The sequence below is a fragment of the Macrobrachium nipponense genome, chromosome 3 (genome assembly GCF_015104395.2).
Source record: "Macrobrachium nipponense isolate FS-2020 chromosome 3, ASM1510439v2, whole genome shotgun sequence".
Classification (NCBI taxonomy): Eukaryota; Metazoa; Arthropoda; class Malacostraca; order Decapoda; family Palaemonidae; genus Macrobrachium; species Macrobrachium nipponense.
In genome coordinates, this window is record NC_087202.1 from 102,221,540 (window position 1) to 102,243,429 (window position 21,890).

The 21,890-nt window shown below is 40.3% G+C and overlaps 1 protein-coding gene across 3 annotated transcripts in view; it reads left to right on the forward strand.

Annotated features, from left to right (window-relative positions):
- Positions 1-4,590: 4,590 nt before the first annotated feature.
- LOC135221922 (serine/threonine-protein kinase/endoribonuclease IRE1-like) overlaps positions 4,591-21,890 on the forward strand; it is a gene marked incomplete at its 3' end in the record, with an annotated part of 223,076 nt that continues 205,776 nt past the window's right edge. Inside the window, 1 exon segment of one of the 3 annotated variants that reach the window (XM_064259948.1) lies at positions 4,591-4,850. In XM_064259948.1, the coding sequence (XP_064116018.1) occupies positions 4,740-4,850 (111 nt within the window). 3 annotated transcript variants of the gene reach the window in all.

Sequence of the window (21,890 nt, forward strand, 5' to 3'; positions counted from 1 at the left end):
CAGGAGAATGACAGAACAGAACAGAGGACTGGCACAACAAACCAATGCACGGACAATACATAAGACAGACTGAAGAACTAGCCAGCGATGACACATGGCAATGGCTACAGAGGGGAGAGCTAAAGAAGGAAACTGAAGGAATGATAACAGCGGTACAAGATCAAGCCCTAAGAACCAGATATGTTCAAAGAACGATAGACGGAAATAACATCTCTCCATATGTAGGAAGTGCAATACGAAAAATGAAACCATAAACCACAAAGCAAGCGAATGTCCGGCACTTGCACAGAACCAGTACAAAAAGAGGCATGATTCAGTGGCAAAAGCCCTCCACTGGAGCCTGTGCAAGAAACATCAGCTACCTTACAGTAATAAGTGGTACGAGCACCAACCTGAGGGAGTGATAGAAAACGATCACGCAAAGATCCTCTGGGACTATGGTAACAGAACGGATAGGGTGATTACGTAAATGCAAATAGACCAGACGTGACGTTGATTGACAAAGTCAAGAAGAAAAGTATTACTCATTGATGTCGCAATACCATGGGACATCAGAGTTGAAGAGAAAAGAGAGGGAAAAAATGGATAAGTATCAAGATCTGAAAATAGAAATAAGAAGGATATGGGATATGCCAGTGGAAATCGTACCCATACTAGGCACGATCCCAAGATCTCTGAAAAGGAATCTAGAAAAAACTAGAGGCTGAAGTAGCTCCAGGACTCATGCAGAAGAGTGTGATCCTAGAAACGGCGCACTTAGTAAGAAAAGTGATGGACTCCTAAGGAGGCAGGATGCAACCCGGAACCCCACACTATAAATACCACCCAGTCGAATTGGAGGACTGTGATAGAGCAAAAAAAAAAAAATAATAAAAAATAATAATAATAATAATAATAACAACAAATGCACAAACACAAATTTACCTTTTGCGTTTTCATTATGAGACTTCGCAAAAACTACCCATTCTGTACTTAGATGCCACCAATGACTGCAGTTCCTTGGGTGCTCCTCAAATAAAAATATTTTTTTTATTCGTTAGTTCAATAATAACTCAGAAAATGATTTTTTGGCAATGGCCTCATAGTAACTTTCTTAACTGTTTCTCAAAGCAAAACTAGGAGTAAGGTGACTCCAAGGTAGAAAGAGCTGAGCTATTTGCGACGTTTGGTGTTCAGTTTCTTCTAGCTGCCTCACCAAGTATACCGGGCTTTCAGTGGCCACTGGTGCTTTAGATATCTAGGGAGTCAAACGGCAGGGAAGAAAGGAGCCAGCCACCCTAGGCCGCAATTCTGTGTCCTAGTGTGCATGTCTCTATACAAGACAAGTACCCAGCGCTATTCGAAGTCAGCATCAACTTACAAGACATTCGGTATTAAAATACCCCTTGCACTGACGTTACGCCGGAGGCTACACTTTCAGATTCCTCATTAGTTAAATGTTGATTATTTACAATGAGGGAGAGAAATATTACATCTGACTTATGAAATGCAAACATTCTTACCAAGTGGAATCTGACCCAAATTGAAAAACGTATTTGTTATGGGCCTTGGGTAATTAGACAAGAAGGGTTCAGTGCTCCAAAATATTTCGTTTCTTAACCAGTTCAACGTGACGGCGGTCAGCCATCCCACTTTGTACATAGACACGCCAAAACAGAACAAATGTACATCAACAGGCACAATAACGCAATACACTTTACAGCCGTCCCTAATAGATGAAATTTCTGTATAAAGGCTCTTTGGCTAGTCAACGGAATCTGGCTAGTCAACGGAATCTTCAATTCCTACATTTACTGGCAGGTGGTGCACACTTCATAGTCTCGGTCTACTGTCCATAATTCCTGGAGAATCTGCATCAGTCCTCTCACAGACCTCCATACAGAAGCTCGAATGGTGAAAATCCCGTGCTCGATTGCAGTACCTCTATATATGCAACAAAATTTCTGACAGACATCACTCCCAATCCTCCAGTTTTTCCTGGACCATCTCCTTTAGCAAAGATTTTAGCATACTATTGATCCTCTCACACAACCCATTGCATATTTGATTATATAGTTATAAATTGGATGCTTCGGACGCTGGACATCTTTTGGGGATCCTATTCTACTGGAAACTTCGAGTAGTGCCTCTGCTACCCAATCGGATTTTATTTTTAGGAAGTTTTACTGCCTGCTGGTACCTTGTACGGAAGTCTGCCACTGAAAAAATATGCACAAACAGGTCTACAGCCAGCTTCTTGCACGATTCTTCCTTCAATGACATCTTTCCCGAAGGTATCTTGTGGGTATGGTCCATCAAGGCAATCTTCTTGCAAATGTTGATAGGCATGAAAAACTTAGTGACCGTTATAACTACTCCTGGGCAATAAAAACTGCTGGTTATATGGTTGACAGTGATCTTAGCTCCAAGATGACCACTGGTAATGAAATCACGAACCAACTTCATAACTTGGTGACAAAATATCTTTTTCCACACTTTACCAGCCACCTTGCCCTGGAAAACACGATATAATATACCATTAATAACCGTTAACCTGAAAAAATGGCAAAATACCATAAGAGCTGTTGGGTCATTTTTAATAATACAAAACTTGATCGTTGAAAGAAGCGAAGATCTAGTGGAAGGTAGTGAACCACAGGAAAAGCATACTAACGCCGTCGAATGAGTCATGACAGAAGCGTGCATTTTTTTTTTTAAATGTGGCACCTGTATTAGATCTTGGACAAGTAATGACCATGAATCTCAGCAAGAGACTACAAGAGTGCAATCACACACTTAATGATGGTAAATTATTGGCAAAACTGGATGCAGGTGATGCAGTTGCACAAAAGCTGACTTATCATCTTATGTGTCTCACTGACCTTTACAACAGGGAGAGGTCCCATCTTAGAAATGTGGGGAAAGAACAATGTCTTGAATATATCATTGAAACCAGCTTGAGTTCGGATAGCCCTGCCACATTTCATCTTGCAGACATATCCCAATTATACCAGCAGTGCCTGGAACAATTGGGTATCACTTCACCCACTGTAAATACAAGATTAAAGGAGATATTGTTAGTAGAAATCCCTGAATTAGAAGCACACCTTAAGTGAAGGATGCATCAATGATGCCATACCTCAAAATTGGCTCCAGTTCACTAGTATGGTCGAACATGGAGCAGACATAAAGTCATAGCTAAGGTTTGACTCAACAAAGTCAGACCTGCTCATTCTCAGCTCCTGCAGTACAACTGCTTCTCTGAACAGAGCGAAGGAGCTTAAGTGTCTTCCAGTGTTCATGGTCATCTTTAAAATCTTGTGTTCATTTCAGGATTCAAAAAAGGCATTGAGACTACTCAAACAGATAAGATACTTTGTTATCATACTCAATTACAGTCTTGTACTAGTATACTTTTCAGTAGCATTATGGGGTCCCTTTCCAAGATGTAATATTGATAAATATCCCAATAGAAATGTTAGAAGCAGATTCTCTGGCTTCATAAATATAGGCTAGCTAAAAATTTCGTCCTTATCTTCCTTAGTTGCAGAGTTTTCAAGCAAAATGTTTCATGGTGGCCATTTTGTACGCCATCTTCATCACAATAGTAAATATAGTAGTAGAAGCTCTGGTGATATCTTCAATTAACTCTTCTGCCCAAGAAAGACATTATCTAAATAATGATTAGTGTATTTATTTCAACAAGGATTTACTCCAAGTGTCAGAAATCGAAACAAGTAGCAGTCATCTTGAAAAGTGGCGGCCATATTGAAATTTTATGTGGATACCCAGATTTTTCCTAAGAAAGGGTAAAAATGAGCACTTATGCCAAATTTCATGCGAGTATCACAAACTGAAGTATTTTCCTACTTATCTGCTGCCCTATTTGTAAGATAAACTTGATCTACTAGGCTTGCCCTAGAATATACATGCTAACCACCATCCACAAAGAAAAATAACAGTATACCAGAAGGTATAGTGTAATCTTCCATATGAATGTGAAAATTGCCAACACTGAAGTTTTATCATGCTTTGGTTACTGACATCTAGCTTAGTTGAAAATCCCACTTCAGCTCTTCACCAAAAAAAAAAAAAAAATTAATTATTGCTTTCACTGCGACATTACACGAAAAAAAAAAAACGATTTAGAGTACTGTACGATAGAATTGCTAAAACCTGAACACAGGTTATTCCAAGTAGCACACAGGAATGAATGAACATGGTACGCGGACAAAGGATAACGTGTATTATCAATGACAGAGTAGTTGTGATTTCTATTCAGAATTTGAGAAGTTTAAAAGATGAAGATTAATTGAAAACTGAAAATAAAAGGTAATCTGCACGTAAAAATGTGGATTACAGTAGAAATTAAATATCGTACTAAATAATGTGAGCCTCACAGTGTAAATATGAAGAAAAATCATCGGAGCCCACAAAATTTGAGATATGTTACGTATATCTAATTGTTATAAAACAGCTTATAATCAAATATAATGTTTTTTTCTCGGGTTTTGGTGCCATGTGTGTACCCCAACAGCGACATGATGCAAATGTCCCAGAAATGGCTGCTAATAGTAGCAATAAAAAAAGAGGGAATATTTTGGCAAGCTTTTTCTCGTCTCTATAATATATGTCTATGCGTGTTGTCAACACGCATCATCTGGAAAGCATCGCTGTGTGAAGTAAACATTGTCAAAAGACTTCCGTGGAACAAGGTCACCCCAGTCACTTTTATATGTTGTTGTTAAACATTATGGGCAATGTTTGGGGAAAGCAAAGTTTTAATGTTACGGATAACTTTCATTGTGAGCTTGACTCTTCTTTTTGGTGCTGATGCAAGACTCCAGAAGACTCCGCATCTGCAGGATGAGGTAAGATTGAGCAAATTAACCAATGCAGCACCTCTTCCACCTTTAGGGAGATCTCTGACATTGGACGGAATGATTCAATGATATGTCACTTTCCGTCACATCTGAAAATTTGTGTGACGGGGTTTAGAGGGTTGACAAGGCCTAGGAGACTGCCTGGTAGCTGTAGGGTTGGTTAATCACCAAGCAATGCAATAGGTAGTACCTAGGTACCTACTAGTAGCCTAAGTGCTCCCATAGGTGTAGGGTAGGTCAATCACCTTGCTCGGCAATAGCTAAACGCTCCCATAGCTGTAGGTAAATCACAAAGCTAGACAATAGCTACGTGCTCCCGTAGGTAGCTGTATGTCAGTCGCCAAGCTAGGCAATTCCTAAGTGCTCCCGTAGCTGTACCTAGGGTAAAGCACCACTGTGCGACCAGGCGACCACCTGCACGGTAGCGCGACCACTTTCCCAAATAATAGGGTATCAAACCGTAAGGTCCAGAGTGGACCATGTTCAATCAGCTTGGACAATCCCCAAAAAAGTACATTATAACGCGTCCTGATATCGGAGATGGGCATTAGTCGCGACTTGTTGTTGGTGAGAAACGGAGCTAAAGACCTCTACTCTCCTTTCGAAGTAAGTATTTTCTCCAAAGTTAGAAATTAAGGCCAAATTTTAAGATTTAAACAGAGGGTACTGAAAACGGTCTCAAACGTAGTGCAAATCTCACCAAAACGCGTTCAACATTTTTACTTACAACTCTAGGTATTTAGAAGATTGACGCCATCTCGATGTTTACGGAGTCGCTTGTGTCAATAAATTAACCATTTCCTGTGATAAATCCGCACACCACTTGTACCCACAGACGCTGGGGCACTTTTACCACAACAATCTGAAAACTTTTCCTCACCGAGTAAACAACTGTTTTGTAGAAGAAGACGACGAAGAGTGCACTTCGATAATTTTTTCAATAAATAGTAAAACATCAATATTTTACATATTTATGATGATTAATTTGAAAATATTTGTTATTGAAAAAGTAACTCGATTCTGACTCAAATTTAAGTAATTATTTTTTGGAATTAGAACGTTCTTTTAAGTCCTGTATTATGACGTCATGACATCTTGACTTTCGTACCTATTGTAAATAATTGCTTTACTCAACTTTCTTGCAGAACAGTTTACCAGTTATTCATGCAGATTATCAGCTTTTCATGTAATTGGTATAATCGTAATGTGCATATATATCTTTATTATTTACTTTTTGGATATATGAAGATGTTTTACTGCCAAATTATTGCCGTAGTGTGACGCAATCGTTTTCGGTCCCTGCGCCTCTGTTTTCGCACTATAAGAAATTATGGGGCAGAATTTGCAATGACCAGAAAGTCGTTAAAAGAGGAAAGTTACCATTGAGGGGCATATGTTTTGATTGAGAAAAATACAAATTTATTCAATAGCTAGCTTGTAAAAAATACTTGATTACAAAAAACTTGATTGACAACTAAGCAGCATACCTACTATGGGTTTCAGAGACAGTGCAAGCACGTTTTTGGGCAATAACTATTTCTGTAACGAACACTCGTATCAGAACGAGATTTTGCTATAGTGCATTACACCCAGTGCCGTAATTTATAAGGGTATCGTGAATCACTAATCGTAAAGAATAACGACACTTGTCCTTGTACCAAGAGACAAAACTCCATTATGCAGAAATGGATACGAACACGCGTATAAAGCTCCACCTACCCTCTCCCCCCCCTCCACCGCCACCCCTTTTCTTCTTCGTTCCTTCGTCTTCCTTTCTCTCTCTCTTCTCTCTCTCTCTCTCTCTCTCTGTTGCCATTCGGTATGTGTAGACCCTCCAAACTGGGTATAAGACTACACACAAAACGTTGAAATTGGTGAAATTAGGCTATGCATTGGAAGTATATATACATAAATATTAAAGCAATTTTATCATTATTGCATTACTATGACAACTAGAATTCATGGAAACTGTTTATAATAATGAAACGGCGTATGTGTGAAGCCTCCACTAATGTGGCAACGATGATTTTGCCATTCTTAGCATGTAAACATTAAAGGTTACATTTATTTCTGGCATACGGTTATTAAAGAAATTCAAAATACTAATATAGACTGAAATCAATGAAAAGTGCTAGCAAAAACAAAAAAGCAAAAAAAAAAAAAATATGTATATAATTCACTTATCTGTATTCGTTCCTCTATGCACTTATCCGTAGTCGTTCCTCTATGGTTTTCGGCAGCCAGATGTACGAAAACGTTAGAAACATTTGATTGTATCTACTTTAGAAATATCTGTAATTTTTCGGGGTAATTTGGTTGCAAAAAAGGGATAAAATACATGAATTAAATTAAAATTTTTAAATAAAGTAAATTTAAACTAAATAACGAGTAAAGTAAACAATTTAGGGAATAAAACTTTGCAGTTTCGTCGTCTGCTGTTCGTAACTGTGTTTGTGGCGCGCACGCTTAGGAACCAGGAACAGCAACGGGTTTAAAGTGCAATGTGGAGTGAACTGAGACCAAAATGTGTATAATAACAATCAAATAAGCACTGTGGAGTTTCAGTTGTGATGGCAGTAAGGATAAAAACCACAGATTACAAGGTAAGAATGAATTCAGTTCAAACCATGACCCCGGGAATAAAAAGTTTCATACTTTCAGTAATATAGGCAACAAAATGTTGTTTTATTGTGCTGATTACAACTGCAATCTTGAGTAAGATCAATAAACGTTACATACATACGCTAACATTGTTCAAATGATTGCTGGGAAGGCTGGGAAAGATGATTTTCGTCACTGATAAAAAACTGTACATCCCACGGTAGCTGCCATATTGGATTTCAAAACTGCCTTGAAAAAATATTTTACGAAGAGCGTCACATGCTTATTTTAGTTCGTATGGGGCTTTCATATATCACATTATGTTGACGAAACTTCAATCTTTTGAATGGTATGCTTGGAGTTGTAATTGTATTCTTGTTTCACCATTTAAATATCGAGTGAATAAGACCTGAAAACCGTGATAAGGGTTGGTAGTCGCTGGTTTTTCCTCCTAACTTTAGCACTTCCAGTAACCTAAATTAGATGTCAGTCACATGCCAACCTCCATGGAAGCAACACCTCGAGACCTCTACTTCACTTTCGGAGTATAAGTGTTTTCTCCCAAGTTAGAAATTAAGGCCATAATTTCCAATTAAACAGAGATTACTGAAAGTCTAGCCATGCGCAGTGCTAACTTACCTTGACGCTTTCAAAATTTTTACTTAAAACACTTAATGTAGGGTAAAACACAGCGTGGACTGGCCCAACTCGCCAACTATCACGGCTGGCCACCCTCCAAAAAAGTACTTTTAACGCGTCCTGCCACTGGAGATGGTCATCAGTCATGAGTAGTTGTTGGTGAGAGAAGGAGCTAAAGACCTCTACTCTCCTTTTGAAGTAAGTATTTTCTCCAAAGTTAGAAGTTAAGGCCATATTTTAAGATTTAAACAGAGGGTAATGAAAAGGGTGGCCAACGCAGTACAAACTTCAGCAAAACACTTTCGAAATTTTTACTTACAACTTGAAATATTTAGAAGATTGACGCCATCTCGATGTTTGCGGAGTTGCTTGTGTCAATAAATTTCCCATTTCCTATGCTAAATCCGCATACCACTTGTACCCATAGACACTGGGGCACTTTCTTCAGAACAATCGTACACCTGAACTCTTACCAGCACCTATTTGTATTTATTTAAGGGGACTACAGCATTCTTTGCGGCATTTTGCGCTCTTCAATTGTTTATCAGTGTTGTCAATTGGTATGTGTTTACCCTCCAAACTAGGTATGACTTACACAAAACCGGGAAAATAAGTGAAATTAACGTATCTATTTGTAGTATATATACATATTACAGCAATTTTATCATTACTGCTTTACTATGACAATTAGAATTCATGGAAACAGTTTGTAAATGCATCAGCGTATTTGTGACGCTCCACTAGATTGGCAACGATGAGTCATTTTTCCTCGCGCCTTCTGCTTGTAAGTACAGTGGTACCTCGAGATACGAAATTAATCTGTTCCGAGGAGGCCTTCGTATCATGAGTTTTTCGTATCTTGAACCGCATTTTACATGTAAAATGCCTAATCCGTTCCAAGCCCTACAAAAACACCCCAGTAAATTATATTTCCAGGCCTACAACACATGTTCTAGGGTTACGATGCCAATCTGACAGAAGAAATATGACTCCAAAAAGGCAAAATATATGTACATACTTGAGTAATGTTCAACCCCATTTTTACTGCATATATTAGGACTTTAGCATATGTCCCTTAGCAATAAGCCTAGCCTATGTTAGTGGTTGCTACTGTAGCCTAGTCTATGATTCTGACATCTAAACCTAAGAAACTAAAAGCTTAGAATATGCCAATAAAATGTAAAATAATCAGTATGTACTCATTTCAAATAATTATTAATTAATCATTAACTATAATACAAAAAAAAAAAAAACCTTCCAATCGTTTGTTTACATTCAGCTCTTATGAGTACCGAACAAATGCCAAGCAATCACTTTTCCTAGGACACAGTAAGCCATAAATTTTCATTAGTATCTCTCTTCAACTAATGAAACTACCAAACAGTATACTAATAACCATCCATTTCTATTCTTTATTCTATCTTTACCTAATGGAGATACTGAGTTACTGACAGCTATAATGAAACATATACGTTACGTAATATTAAAACAGAAGAAGAATTCTAAAAAATACGTACGTATTTGTTGGCTTCGATTATAGCAGGCTGATTTATTTTATATTTTATGATATCTAATTCACAATTTTTTTTATTAAATGTATTACATGTACTCATTTCAAATAATTATTAAGTAACCATTAACTATAATAATCAAAAAAAAAGTTTCCAAACTTCTGTTTACATTCAGCACTTACGAGTACTGAACGATCGCCAAGCAATCACTTTTCCTAGTACACAGTAAGCCATAAATTTTCATTATCTCTTCAACTATTGAAACTACCAAACAATGTAATAACCATTCATTTCTATTCTTTATTCTATCTTTACCTAATTTTTTTTATTTTATTAAATGTATTCCATGAATAAGTTTTTCAATTTACAGCATCCTTTTACCATTAGAATACATAAAGCACGAGGGGTAGATGCTGACCAATAGGAGAGCAGGATCTTACTGGGTGACTAGCATCAGGAACCAATGGAAGAGCGGGAGGATGGTGGCGAGTTTACTCAGTTGGCGGGACGCTAGTTTTAAAATTGTTCTCGGTGGTCTAGGCAAATCTCGGGACTTTACAGCAAGAACCTTTCGTAACTTGAGCAATTTTCGTATGTAGAGCCGTAAAAATTTTCGTATTTGCTTGTGTATCTCGAGTTTTTCGTAAGTTGAGCCTTTCGTATGTCGAGGTACCACTGTATACATCCAAAATATTTGTAACTTTTTGAGGTTAATTTGGTTGCAAAAAAGGGATAATAGACATGAATTAAATAAACATTTTAAAGTAAAAAGTTAAACTAAATAATGAGTAAAGTAAACAATTAAGGAAATAAAGCTTTGCACCTCATATTCAGTGTTGTCGTCTGCTGCTCTTAACTGTGTTTATGGAGTGAGTACTTAGGAACCAGGAACAGCAACGGGGTTCAAGTGCAATGTGGAGTGAATCAAGACCAAAATGTGTATAATTACAATCAAATAAGCACTGTGGAGTTTCAGTTGTGATGGCAGTAAGGATAAAACCACCGATTACAAAGTAAAAATGAATTCAGTTCAAACCATGACCCCGGGAATAACAAGTTTCATACTTTTACTAATATAGACAACAAAATGTTGTTTTATTTTGCTGATCTTGAGTAAGATCAATAAACGTTACATATATACGCTAACACTGTTCAAATGAGTGCTGGGAAGGCTGGGAAAGATGGTGGATTGTCCGTGGTTAAACTGGCCAGCCTGACGATAGCCGCCATATTGGATTTCAAAACTGCCTTGAAAACATATTTTATGAAGAGCGTCACATGCTTATTTTAGTTCGTATGGGGCTTTCATATATCACATTATGTTGACGAAACTTCAATCTTTTGAATGGTATGCTTGGAGTTGTAATTGTATTCTTGTTTCACCAATTAAATATCGAGTGAATACGACCCGGCCAGCGTGATGACGATGGATCGTCCGTGATTGTTTACCCTAGGGTATAGAAGATTGACGCCATCTTGTTGTTTGTGGAGTCACTTGTGTAAACAAACTTCCCATTTCTTGTGCTAAATCTGCACACCGCTTGTACCCGTAGATGCTCAGACACTTTCTTCACAACAATCTTAAACAATGATAGTGTTTATGCTTGCAACCAAGGAAACCTGGCAGTTGTTTGGGAAGAAGAAGAGTGAGGTAGATAACATTTAAATAATTAGTTAAAAACCAGAATAAGGTTATGAATTGCATAGATTTGTTACATATTCATGATAATTCATTTGAAAATATTAGTTGCTGTAAAAGTAACCAGATTCATGACACAAATTTCATCGGTTTTGCTGTGAACATTAGCTACTATGTGTTGTTTGCGCTTTCCTATTTTTCATCACTGTTGCCAATTGGTTTGTGTGGGATAAGACTTACACTAAACCTTGGAAATAAGTGAATTTAGCGTATCTATTTGTAATATATATACATAAATATTAGAGCAATTTTATCATTTTTGCATTACTATGACATCTAGAATTGATGGAAAAGTATGTAAAGGCATCGGCGTATATGCCAAGTTCCACTAAATTGGCAACGATGACTTGGCATTCCTAGCACGCGTTAAAGGTTACATTTGTGTCAGTCGTACAGTTATTAAAAATTAAAAACAAATTATTTCAGATTTACAATGATTCAAAATTAAAAAAAAGTCAAAATAGTAATATAGACTTAAATAAATGAAAAGTGCTAACAACAAAGTACAAATTTTTTTTCATAATTCACTAAACCGTCATCTGGTGCTCATTGATTCTGGCTGCGAGATGTATAACTAGACTGAAAAATTATTTCCGCTATGGCTTTGCTGTAAACAAACTCACATATTTCCAGTGGAATTTGGAGTGAACTAAGAACAAAATGTGTATAATTACAATCAAATAAGCATTGTGAAGTTTCAATTATGATGGAGGTAAAAATGCACTTCAGTTCAAAACATGACCCCAGGAATAAGATGTCTCATACTTTCACTAGTATAGGCAACAAAATGTTGTTTTATTGTGCTGATTACATCTTCAATCTTGAGTAATATCCATAAACGTTACATATACACGCAAATAATTTTCAAATGAGCGCTGGGAAGGGCGTGGTCCCGATTGTAGAACTCAATTGCATTAACAACCATTATACGCCATATTGGATTTAAAAACTGTATTGAAGATATATTTTACGAAGACTTCACATGCTTATTTTACTTCATATGGCAGTTTCATATATCTCATTATGTTGACGAAACTTCAATCTTTTGAATGGTACTGTATGCTTAAATATTGAATTGTATTGTTGTTTCACCAATTAAATAATTGAAAAAGTGGTCTTTTTTCCGATCAATGGTCGCACAGCGGTGTTTTACCCAGTATGGCGAAATACATTTGACCCCCAGTCCCTAGTGGCTTTGGTTTTTGTGGGGCCGTTCCTTGTAGTCCGTGCGGAGTTGTTACTTAGAAGTATTTGCAGAACAACTGGTGCAAGGTCTAACACTACTTCAGAGCAGGAGCTTATCCCATACTTCTGATGGTTAGAGTTACTTGGGGGGTCCAGGGGCAAAGCCCCTACAGCCAGGTCAGGGTACAGCATCTTTAGTTAGTTTAGGAAGTTAAGGTTAGGGTAGGTCAAGACATGGCATTCTAGGAAACATTAGGTTTGTTATCGTTGGCAGAACCTATGTCTGTGATTCTCAACCGTCCTCCTAGGTTAACCTGGTAGATGAAAATGTAGACTACTGTCATGGCCCTCTAGTCAGGCAACTACCAGTTTATGTGGAAAATGAGCTCTGCATTTAGCACCAGCCTCTCAATGATGAATGTAAAAAGCATAAGAAGGGAAATATTTTGGTCAGCAACTGGCAAGAAGCAGGCTGCAACATTAGTCAGCAATTTTACCACCTTGGATTATGCTAGCCTATGTAGATGGGGGGTTTTGGCATCCATAAATGTGCCAAAGCTTCATGACCATTTGTGCTTGTTCTAAGTTTGGTTTGTTCTTCTAAGCATACAAAACTTCACCTTTTACATGGTTTGAGATTTCCAGATTCTGAGCTTATGCCAGGCTATTGTTCTTCACAACAGGTAGCTGTTTTTTTTTTTTTTTTTTTTTTTTTTTCCATGCTTGCTTTGGTTTAAGTTTGGAGAAAGGTTTCTTTCCTGGACGGCACCTTGAACCTTATACCTTTATTGCCATTCTGCCTTTTAGGCTAGTCAACAGCAGGTTGATTTCTAATTTTCCTTGGTGAAATATTGGACTTCCCATGTGTCCATGACAAGTAATATCTGGACCTGCTAGCTCTGTGGTTCAAGGTCCTAAGAGATATTCCTATCTAGTTAACTTCAGATCCAGCTGCCCTTAGTCTAATATCTATGGGTTGAGAGCTCTGGTGCTTCATGCCTGGGTGTTTTCCAGCCTCCTCCCTACAAGAGGATTCTTTCTTCACTTTCCATTGGAGTTTTCACTTACTTCTATTCCTTGAGAATTTGTCTTCTATTCCTTGAGAATTTTTCTGCAAGAAAGAATGTTCTCCAGTTATTGATGTTGGAAACAAGGTATCTCTCTGGTTAGAGCAGTTTGTCAGCAGGTAGTGGTGTTTACCTTACCTACCTTTGTTATGAAGCTTGTTTTTGTTTTTTAAAGGATTGGCCAACCTTCAGCCAGGGTTTGATTCTAGGAGTAGACCTCTCTGTTTTAAGGGAGACTTTTAGCAATCTTGAGATGCTATTGCAGTCTTTCTTGGGATTCAAATCCCTTAGGGTCATGACTGCCCTTGTTAGGGAGCTTGACTCAATCAACCTATAGAAGTCTTTATTGAGAGGGTGGTTAGACAGAGGTTTGAACACAGTGACTGTCTCGTTTAGTCCTGACATTGACGAGTATAGGTGGGTGATCTTGGTTCTTCTATGTATGGTACACAGGATGATGGAGATCTGTTTTTCAGAATGTCCAAAATTTTATAACGAGATTCAGAACTGTTGGTCACATCAGTTTGAACCTATCTTCTTATTATCACTGAAGGTCTGTTTGGTAGTGATTCTTGTGAGACGCTACTTAGTTCTGTCTGAGTAGTACAATACCATCTAGAAGGAACTTGACTCCTCAGATTTGTAGTCGGCAACTGTAGCAACTGTTGGGGTAGTACTAGTAGAGTTGAAGAAGGTGTTTTCTAAGTACAGTTGACTCCCTGTATTTGCGGAGGATACGTACTATAACCACCTGCGAATACCTAAAATCCACGATACTTATAACTGCCTATCTTGAATGTTCAAACTCCAATGTATGCCTCCCTAAAACATGAAAGTTTTTTATGATAAAACAAAAAAAGTTTAATGTAATCTTTACCCTGGCGAGGTATATATATAGCTATATTCTCTGTTCCACCTGGCAGAAATTTTCAAACTCGCGGCAATCGCTAGTAACCTATTAGTAGTTCAGGCAACCACCACCCCGTTACCGTGGCGCTAGCGCTAGGAACCGTTCCCAATTGGGCCAGATTTTCTCTGAACCCTGTCCCCTGAGGGGAGGCGGTGGGAATTAAATTATATATACCTGCCAGGTAAGTATACATTAAACTTTGTTTTATCATAAAAACTTCATTTTAATGTATGACACTTACCTGGCAGGTATATATATAGCTGATTGACACATTTGGAGGTGGGTCAAGGACAGCAACATTCTTAGAGTATAAAAATATTATTAAATATTATTAAAACTCCAGGTTCCTTACCTGCTAAGGTAGCTGACTTCATAGGTCCTGCCTCTAAGCCTGCTTAAACCTTAGTAGCTCTCAACAAGGAAGAATGTCCTGTAGTTGAAGAAGCTAAGAGAATGGAACTGACAACCTGGACGTGACCAATGTGTTGACAGATCCTTACAGCCCTCTTATGCACGGCATTCAACGCTAGTAACAGATCATTTACCTGAACTACACACACACCATCACCAGATAATACTAACACGACTGAGAAAAGTACCGCACCCTTTTCTCAGACGACCAATAAACACAAACACCATCACCTAATAAAATCAACTAGCTTAAACAAAAGAAGGTTATGGGGTAGTAACTCCTTTGCCCAATACTGTACCCGAGGACACGTATGGACCTAGCGTCTGACAATTATCGAAGGTTGTCTGAACGTCCCTAAGATAATGAGACGCAAATATTGAATTAGTTCTCCAATATGTGGATTCAATAATTTCCTTGAGGGCTAAATTCTTTTTAAAAGCTAATGAAGTCGCCACTGCCCTGACTTCATGAGCCTTCACATTTCAAAATACCAAAGCTCTGCTCTTCACACAACATATGAGCCTCTTTAATTAACTCTCTCATGAAGAAGGCTAGAGCGTTCTTCGTCATGGGTCTAGTGGGGTCTTTAACTGAACACCACAGAGCATCAGACTTCCCTCTGATAACTCTTGTTCTTTCTATATAACATCGCAACGCTCTCACTGGGCAGAGAACTCTTTCTTGCTCGTTACCGACCAATTCAGCTAGACCCAAAACTTCAAAGGATCTTGGCCAAGGATTAGTTGGATCCTCATTCTTGGCCAAGAAACCTTCTTGGAATGAACACACTGCATTGCCGTGTCTCCATCCCACCTTCTTCGATATTGGCCTGAAAGCTCACTAACTCTTTTAGCAGTTGCCAATGCTACTAAAAAGATAGTCTTCTTAAGCAAGATCTCTCAGAGAGGATTCCTCTAACGGTTCGAATTTGCTAGAAGTTAAATACTTCAAGACCACATCCAGGTTCCAAAGCAGGTGGCTGCCTTCTGATTGTTTCTTCGTCCCAAACGACCTAATCAGATCTCTCAGATCTAGTTATTCGAGATGTCTAGATCCCTGTGTCTAAACACTGAGGTTAGCATACTCTTATAACCTTTGATTGTCGAAACTGACAAGTGTAAATCCTTCCTCAAGGAAAGAAGGAAATCTGCGATTTGGGTCACAGAGGTACTGGATGAAGACACTTTCCTGTTCTTACACCACTTCCGGAAATTGTCCCCACTTCGACTGATACACCGTGATTGTGGAGGTTCTTCTGGCTCTAGCCACTGCACTGGCCACCTCTCTAGAATATCCCCTCGCTCTGACCAGACGTTCGATAGTCTGAACGCAGTCAGACCCAGAGCGAGGGTATTCTTGTGAAACCTGTCGAAGTGGGGTTGTCTGAGTAAATCTACTCTTAGAGGAAGAGTCCTTGGCGTATCTACTGTCCATTCCAGTACCTCTGTGAACCAACTTTGGGCCGGCCAAAACGGGGCTATTAAGGTCATCCTCGTTCCTTTGCTCTCCCTGAACTTCTTCATCACTTTCCCCAGTACCTTGAACGGAGGAAAAGCGTACAGATCTAAGTTGACCAATCCATCAGGAATGCATCTACCGCCACTGCTTCCTGGTCTGGAATCGGAGAGCAATATGTTGGTAACCTTTTTGTTCTGGCTGTCGCAAACATAACACTACCGGGACGGCCCCACAACTTCCACAGGCCTCTGCAAACCTCCCATGTTGCAACGTCACTCCGTCGAGAGAAGTTGCTCTCTTCTGCTCAACAGGTCCGCACTCACGTTCTTCTCTCCTTGTATAAACCTGGTGAGTATCACGACCTTTTCCTCTTCTGCCCAAAGCAGAATTTCTTTTGCCAGATTGTAAAGGGAAAAGAATGAGTTCCCCCTTGTTTTCGAATATATGCCAGAGCCGTGGTGTTGTCCGAGTTGACCTGCACTGTCTTGTTTCGAATCAACTCTCTGAAGTACTTCAGAGCCAAGAAAATTGCCAACAGTCCTTCCTGTTTATGTGCACTTTGTTTCGTCGTCCTTGTTCCAAAGTCCCGACACTCTTGAGGGCTAATGTCGCTCCCCAACCCGCGTCCGACGCGTCGGAAAACAAGACGAGGTCTGGGTTCTTCTGCTGAAGCGACATCCCTCTTGCTAACCTGCCTGGAGTTAGCCACCACTTTAATCCCTCCTTTACTTCGGCCGGAATTAGAAACTGGAAGGAATCGGTTGCAATTTTCTTGGCCATGAATCCTTCAGGAAAAAACTGAAGAGGTCTCATGTGCAGTCTTCCTAAAGAAATGAACCTCTCTAGCGAAGAGAGTGTGCGCAGTAGACTCATCCACTCTCTTGCGAGCATCGGTCTTTCTTTAGAAAGTCCTGCACCTTCTGGACTGCATTGGGCTTGCCTTTCCGGGGACGGAAAAGCCCGAAAAGTCACTGCCGATATCTGAATCCCAAATAAACTATCTGTTGTTGGGGCTCCAAATGGGACTTTCCCATATTCACTACCAGACCTAGGTCTTTTGCTAAGTCCAATGTTTGACTCACGTCCTCCAGACATTGACTTCTTGACTGGGATCTTATCAACCAGTCGTCCAGATACAAAGACACTCTGATCCCTCTTAATGTAACCATCTCGCCACATTGGACATCATCCTCGTGAACACTTGAGGGGCTGTGCAAAGGACCGAAGCATAGGGCCTTGAACTGAAAGACCCTGTCCTGAATCACAAACCTTAGATACTTCCTGCTTCCTGGATGAATCGGAATATGAAAGTATGCGTCTTGTAAGTCCAGAAGTCGCCATCCAGTCCCCTGGACGTACCGCTGCCAGTACTGAATCGTTCGTCTCCATAGTGAACTTGGTCTTTTCTACGAAAAGATTCAGTTTGACTTACGTCCAGCACTGGCCTCCAACCTCCCGAGGACTTTGCAACCAGGAAACAGACGGTTGTAAAATCCCGGAGATTCGTGATCCAAGAACAGGTTTCTATTGCTCCTTTCTCTAGCATGGAAGCTACTTGCTCCCACAGAGCCGCTCTTCTCTAAATCGTTGTAATTTGACCCCGAAGGGCTCTCGGAGATGTTGCGAGAGGAGGTCTTTCCAAGAAAGGAATCTTGTATCTTCCCGAGCTACGTTGACAGCCCAGGGATCTGCCTTCATTTTCTTGCCAAACTTCCCAAAAACCTTGAAGTCTGGCTCCCACTGTCGTCTGGAGGACTGAGTTCTCATTCTTTAGAGGGGTCTTGGCTCCTCTTTTCGCGGGTACTCTCTTACCCCTAAGGGCGGGTCGAGCGAATGTTTCTTCCTCGAAAGGGCTGTTGCGACGGTCTAGTATCCTTTGGCGTCTTCTTCACCAACTTGGTTGGTAAGAACTTCTTAACTGAAGACGAAAGAAGATCTTGAGTGGCTTTTTTGCGAAAGGGATAGAGCTATATCCCTAATCACCTCTGAAGGAAACAGCTGTTTCGAAAGGGGAGAGACAGTAACTCCGATTTCTGAGAGTTAGAAAACTCCTTTTGAGGCGAACGAACACAACAACCCAGCGATCTCTTCTTAAGCACTCCTGCTGTGAATAACGAAGCCAGCTCATTCGTTCCGTCTCTAAGAGCCTTATCCATGCAGGACATAATGCTCTTAGCTGTTTCTAAGTCCTGCGAATCCTCTTCTCCTAGGGAATTCGCTAGCGCTCCCAAAGACCAATCCAAGAAATTGAAGACTTCGAAAGTCCTAAAAATCCCTTTAAATAGATGGTCAAATTCCGAAGACGTCCACCAGACCTTGGCCGACTGTAAACGCCTGTCTGCGTGAGCTGTCTACTATACTGGAGAAGTCCCCCTGGGAGGAGGCAGGTACTCCCAGGCCTAGACTTTCTCCAGTAGCGTACCATACTCCTGATTTAGAAGCTAACTTAGCTGGAGGAAAAACAAAAGAGTATTTTCCCGCTTCTTTCTTCTCCTTCATCCAGTCATTCACCCGTTTGAAGGGCCTTCTTCGCCGAAATTGACATCGTCATTTTCAGAAAGAGGACTTCTTTGGAGTCCTAGTCTTGGAAAACTGTGATAAGGGGGATAACGGAGCTGTCGGTTTAAATTCCCCCTCAAAAAACAGCAATAAGACGTGAAGTCAGAACCTTATAATCTGAAGAAGGTTCCGTATTCTTTTCTTCAATTACTTCCAACTCTTCTTCTGCTGAAGAAATGTCTTGTAAGTCGTCGTCGTATTGACGCTTCGTTGACGGACTAGCGTCCTGCCGCCTGCGTCCTGCGGCTACCGAGGCATCGGCGTCCTGCCGCCTCTCGATGTCCTGCCGCCTGCGTCCTGCGGCTACCGAGGCGTCGGCGTCCTGCCGCCTCTCGATGTCCTGGCCGCCTGCGTCCTGCGTCCATCGTAGAAAACGCTGCTTCCTGTCGCCTGCGTCCTGCGTCCACCATTGGTCCCGCGTCCTGACGTTTGCGTCCTGCTTCTTCGGAAAACTATTTTCCTCCTAGCGCCAGTTCGCCCTGCGTCCTCGGCGAACGCGTCCTTGTCTTCCCTTTTAGAAGACTTAATGGGAAAAGAAATCGTCCTTACGCCTCGAAGATGGTTGTTCAGTAGCATCCCAAGACTTCACCAGTACTGCCAACTTGGACTGCATTTCCCGTAAGAAATGTTCGTACTATCCTCCTGCATGGTAGACGACGAAGGATGAGGATTACGAGCTGGACTGCGACCTAAAGGAGAGCGATCCTGTACTCTACCCACGACGGAGAAATACGAGGGGGAGGAGGACATAAGAAGATGGAGGCGATTCTCCCATGGAAATACCATGCCGAGACGGACGTATATCACCAGTGCGTCCTGCGTCCTCTCTAGTACGAAAAATCCTTTTCCTCTTGATCGGCACTGCTTTCCCGTCTTCCGAGGATGACAACACCTCAGGACTACTCCAAGCCTTACTGTCTTGCGCCTGTCTCTCGAGAGCCGTTGACGTCCTGAACGTCTCTTGAGTGGGCGAGACACCACTGCCATACCGACGTTCTCGCTCGGAAGTCGAACCTTCCGAGGACGCACACTTCCAGTTACGCCTTTTCTGCGGCGAACTCGCAACAGCCTGGGAACTTGCAACAGGACTGTTCGAAGGGACGCCTGACCGTGGACAAAACCTCTCTCGCCTCCCTTCGACTGTCGACATGCCTTCTCCCTTGGGTCTGGGAGCTTGACAGAGGTCTAGGTCTAGGAGCACGAGAGAGACGATCAGACGCCCCCTCCCACTACACTTTCACTGACATCGAAAGCACTAACTTTATCTGTAAGTCGCTGTATCTGGTCGCCCATGGACGCAAGGGCAGCGAACACTTTCACAATATTTGTATCGTTCGTCTCCTCCGATACAGCAGCGGGCGCAGGAGATACCTGGGGAGAAGGAACTACCAATTCTACATTAGAAGGAGCTGGAGAGGAAATACAATCACTCCTTTTACTCGAAGAATTTGACTTCTCACTACGAGAAACAGATCTCCTTACACGATCTTTCTCAGTCTCTCAACATATTTCATAAAGACCTTCCATTCCTTCTCTGATAAATTCTCACATTCAATGCATCTATTCTCCCAAGTACACACATTCTCCCTACACTTCTTACAAACGGTATGAGGGTCGACCGAAGCTTTCGGCAATCCTTACCACACCCTCTTTTACACACACTCTAAACATACTTCCAGAGTCAGACATCTAAAGAACAATCCAAAGCGAATGCCAAGCTAACGTTTCCGAGTACAATACCAAAATCCAAGATCAGTCAGCAACGAGAATGAAAATTCTAGCAGGGAACCACCAACAATGTTGCCGGTTCGGCTGGCAGAGAAAAATCTGGCCCCAATTGGGAACGGTTCCTAGCGCTAGCAGCCACAGGTAACGGGTGGTGGTTGCCTGAATACTAATAGGTTACTAGCGATTGCCGCGAGTTTTGAAAAATTTCTGCCAGGTGAACAGAGAATATAGCTATATATAAATACCTGCCAGGTAAGTGTCATACATTAAATTGTATCCTACATCAAATATACATTAAACTATTATCCTATTACATACTACTCTATTTATCTTTGAAATTATATTATGTAATATCATTTCAAAGTCATCTCAAACATTTTACCTTTCAAAATATATACCGTATATTTCCGTGTTTAAGACGACTTTTAACTTAAAATTCTCCCCTAAAAATTGGGGTCGTCTTATTCAAAACAATTCTAAAAATCAACCTTGAATTTTTAAAGATGTGTATTGGTAGGAGCCCCTTACCCCGGTCTCAGTGTGATAACCACCAACATACACAAAAATTCACATTATGAAATCAACTGGTAATAAAGTTAATAAAACCATTTTCACTTTATATATCATTGGCATATATTCATAACAAATAGCCTATTTGAGGAATAATTCTATATCCATGAAACCAACTTTTATTTATGCAATCCCAGCTGAGAAACTGTAAACATTGAGTTATGGTTGTGCTCACAGCAATCTTTATATTTTGGTAACCTTTCTGATATTTCAATGACAGTGTAATTACGGTAGTAATAACATACATATCACAAGGTTCATCACATATGCCACCATCATAGGGATTCCAGTCTGGTTCTGGTGAGTTGACTTCGGCTTCGTCATGGCTATCATACAAATCATCTTCGGTACTACCATCCATGGCATATTTTTAAATGATTTTTATGAGACTTTCTACTTTCACATTCCTCCATGCATTTTAAATAAAAAAATCACAGCGAACATCAAGTGAGGTAGCACCCAAACCTGCTTGTAACTATTTAGAATGATTCAGCCACATGAACAATAATTATGTACTATAATTATCGTTAGCCAAGTATGACTCGCACACTTATTTGTTGCCTGTGTATATGAATTAAAAAATTTATTCTTTTGATCTGATTTGTGAAGAATGTAGGACTGGGATCAGAGAAAATGGAAAACTTGAATGTATTACCTTGGCAGACTTTAAAGAAACAGAAAGAGAGGGG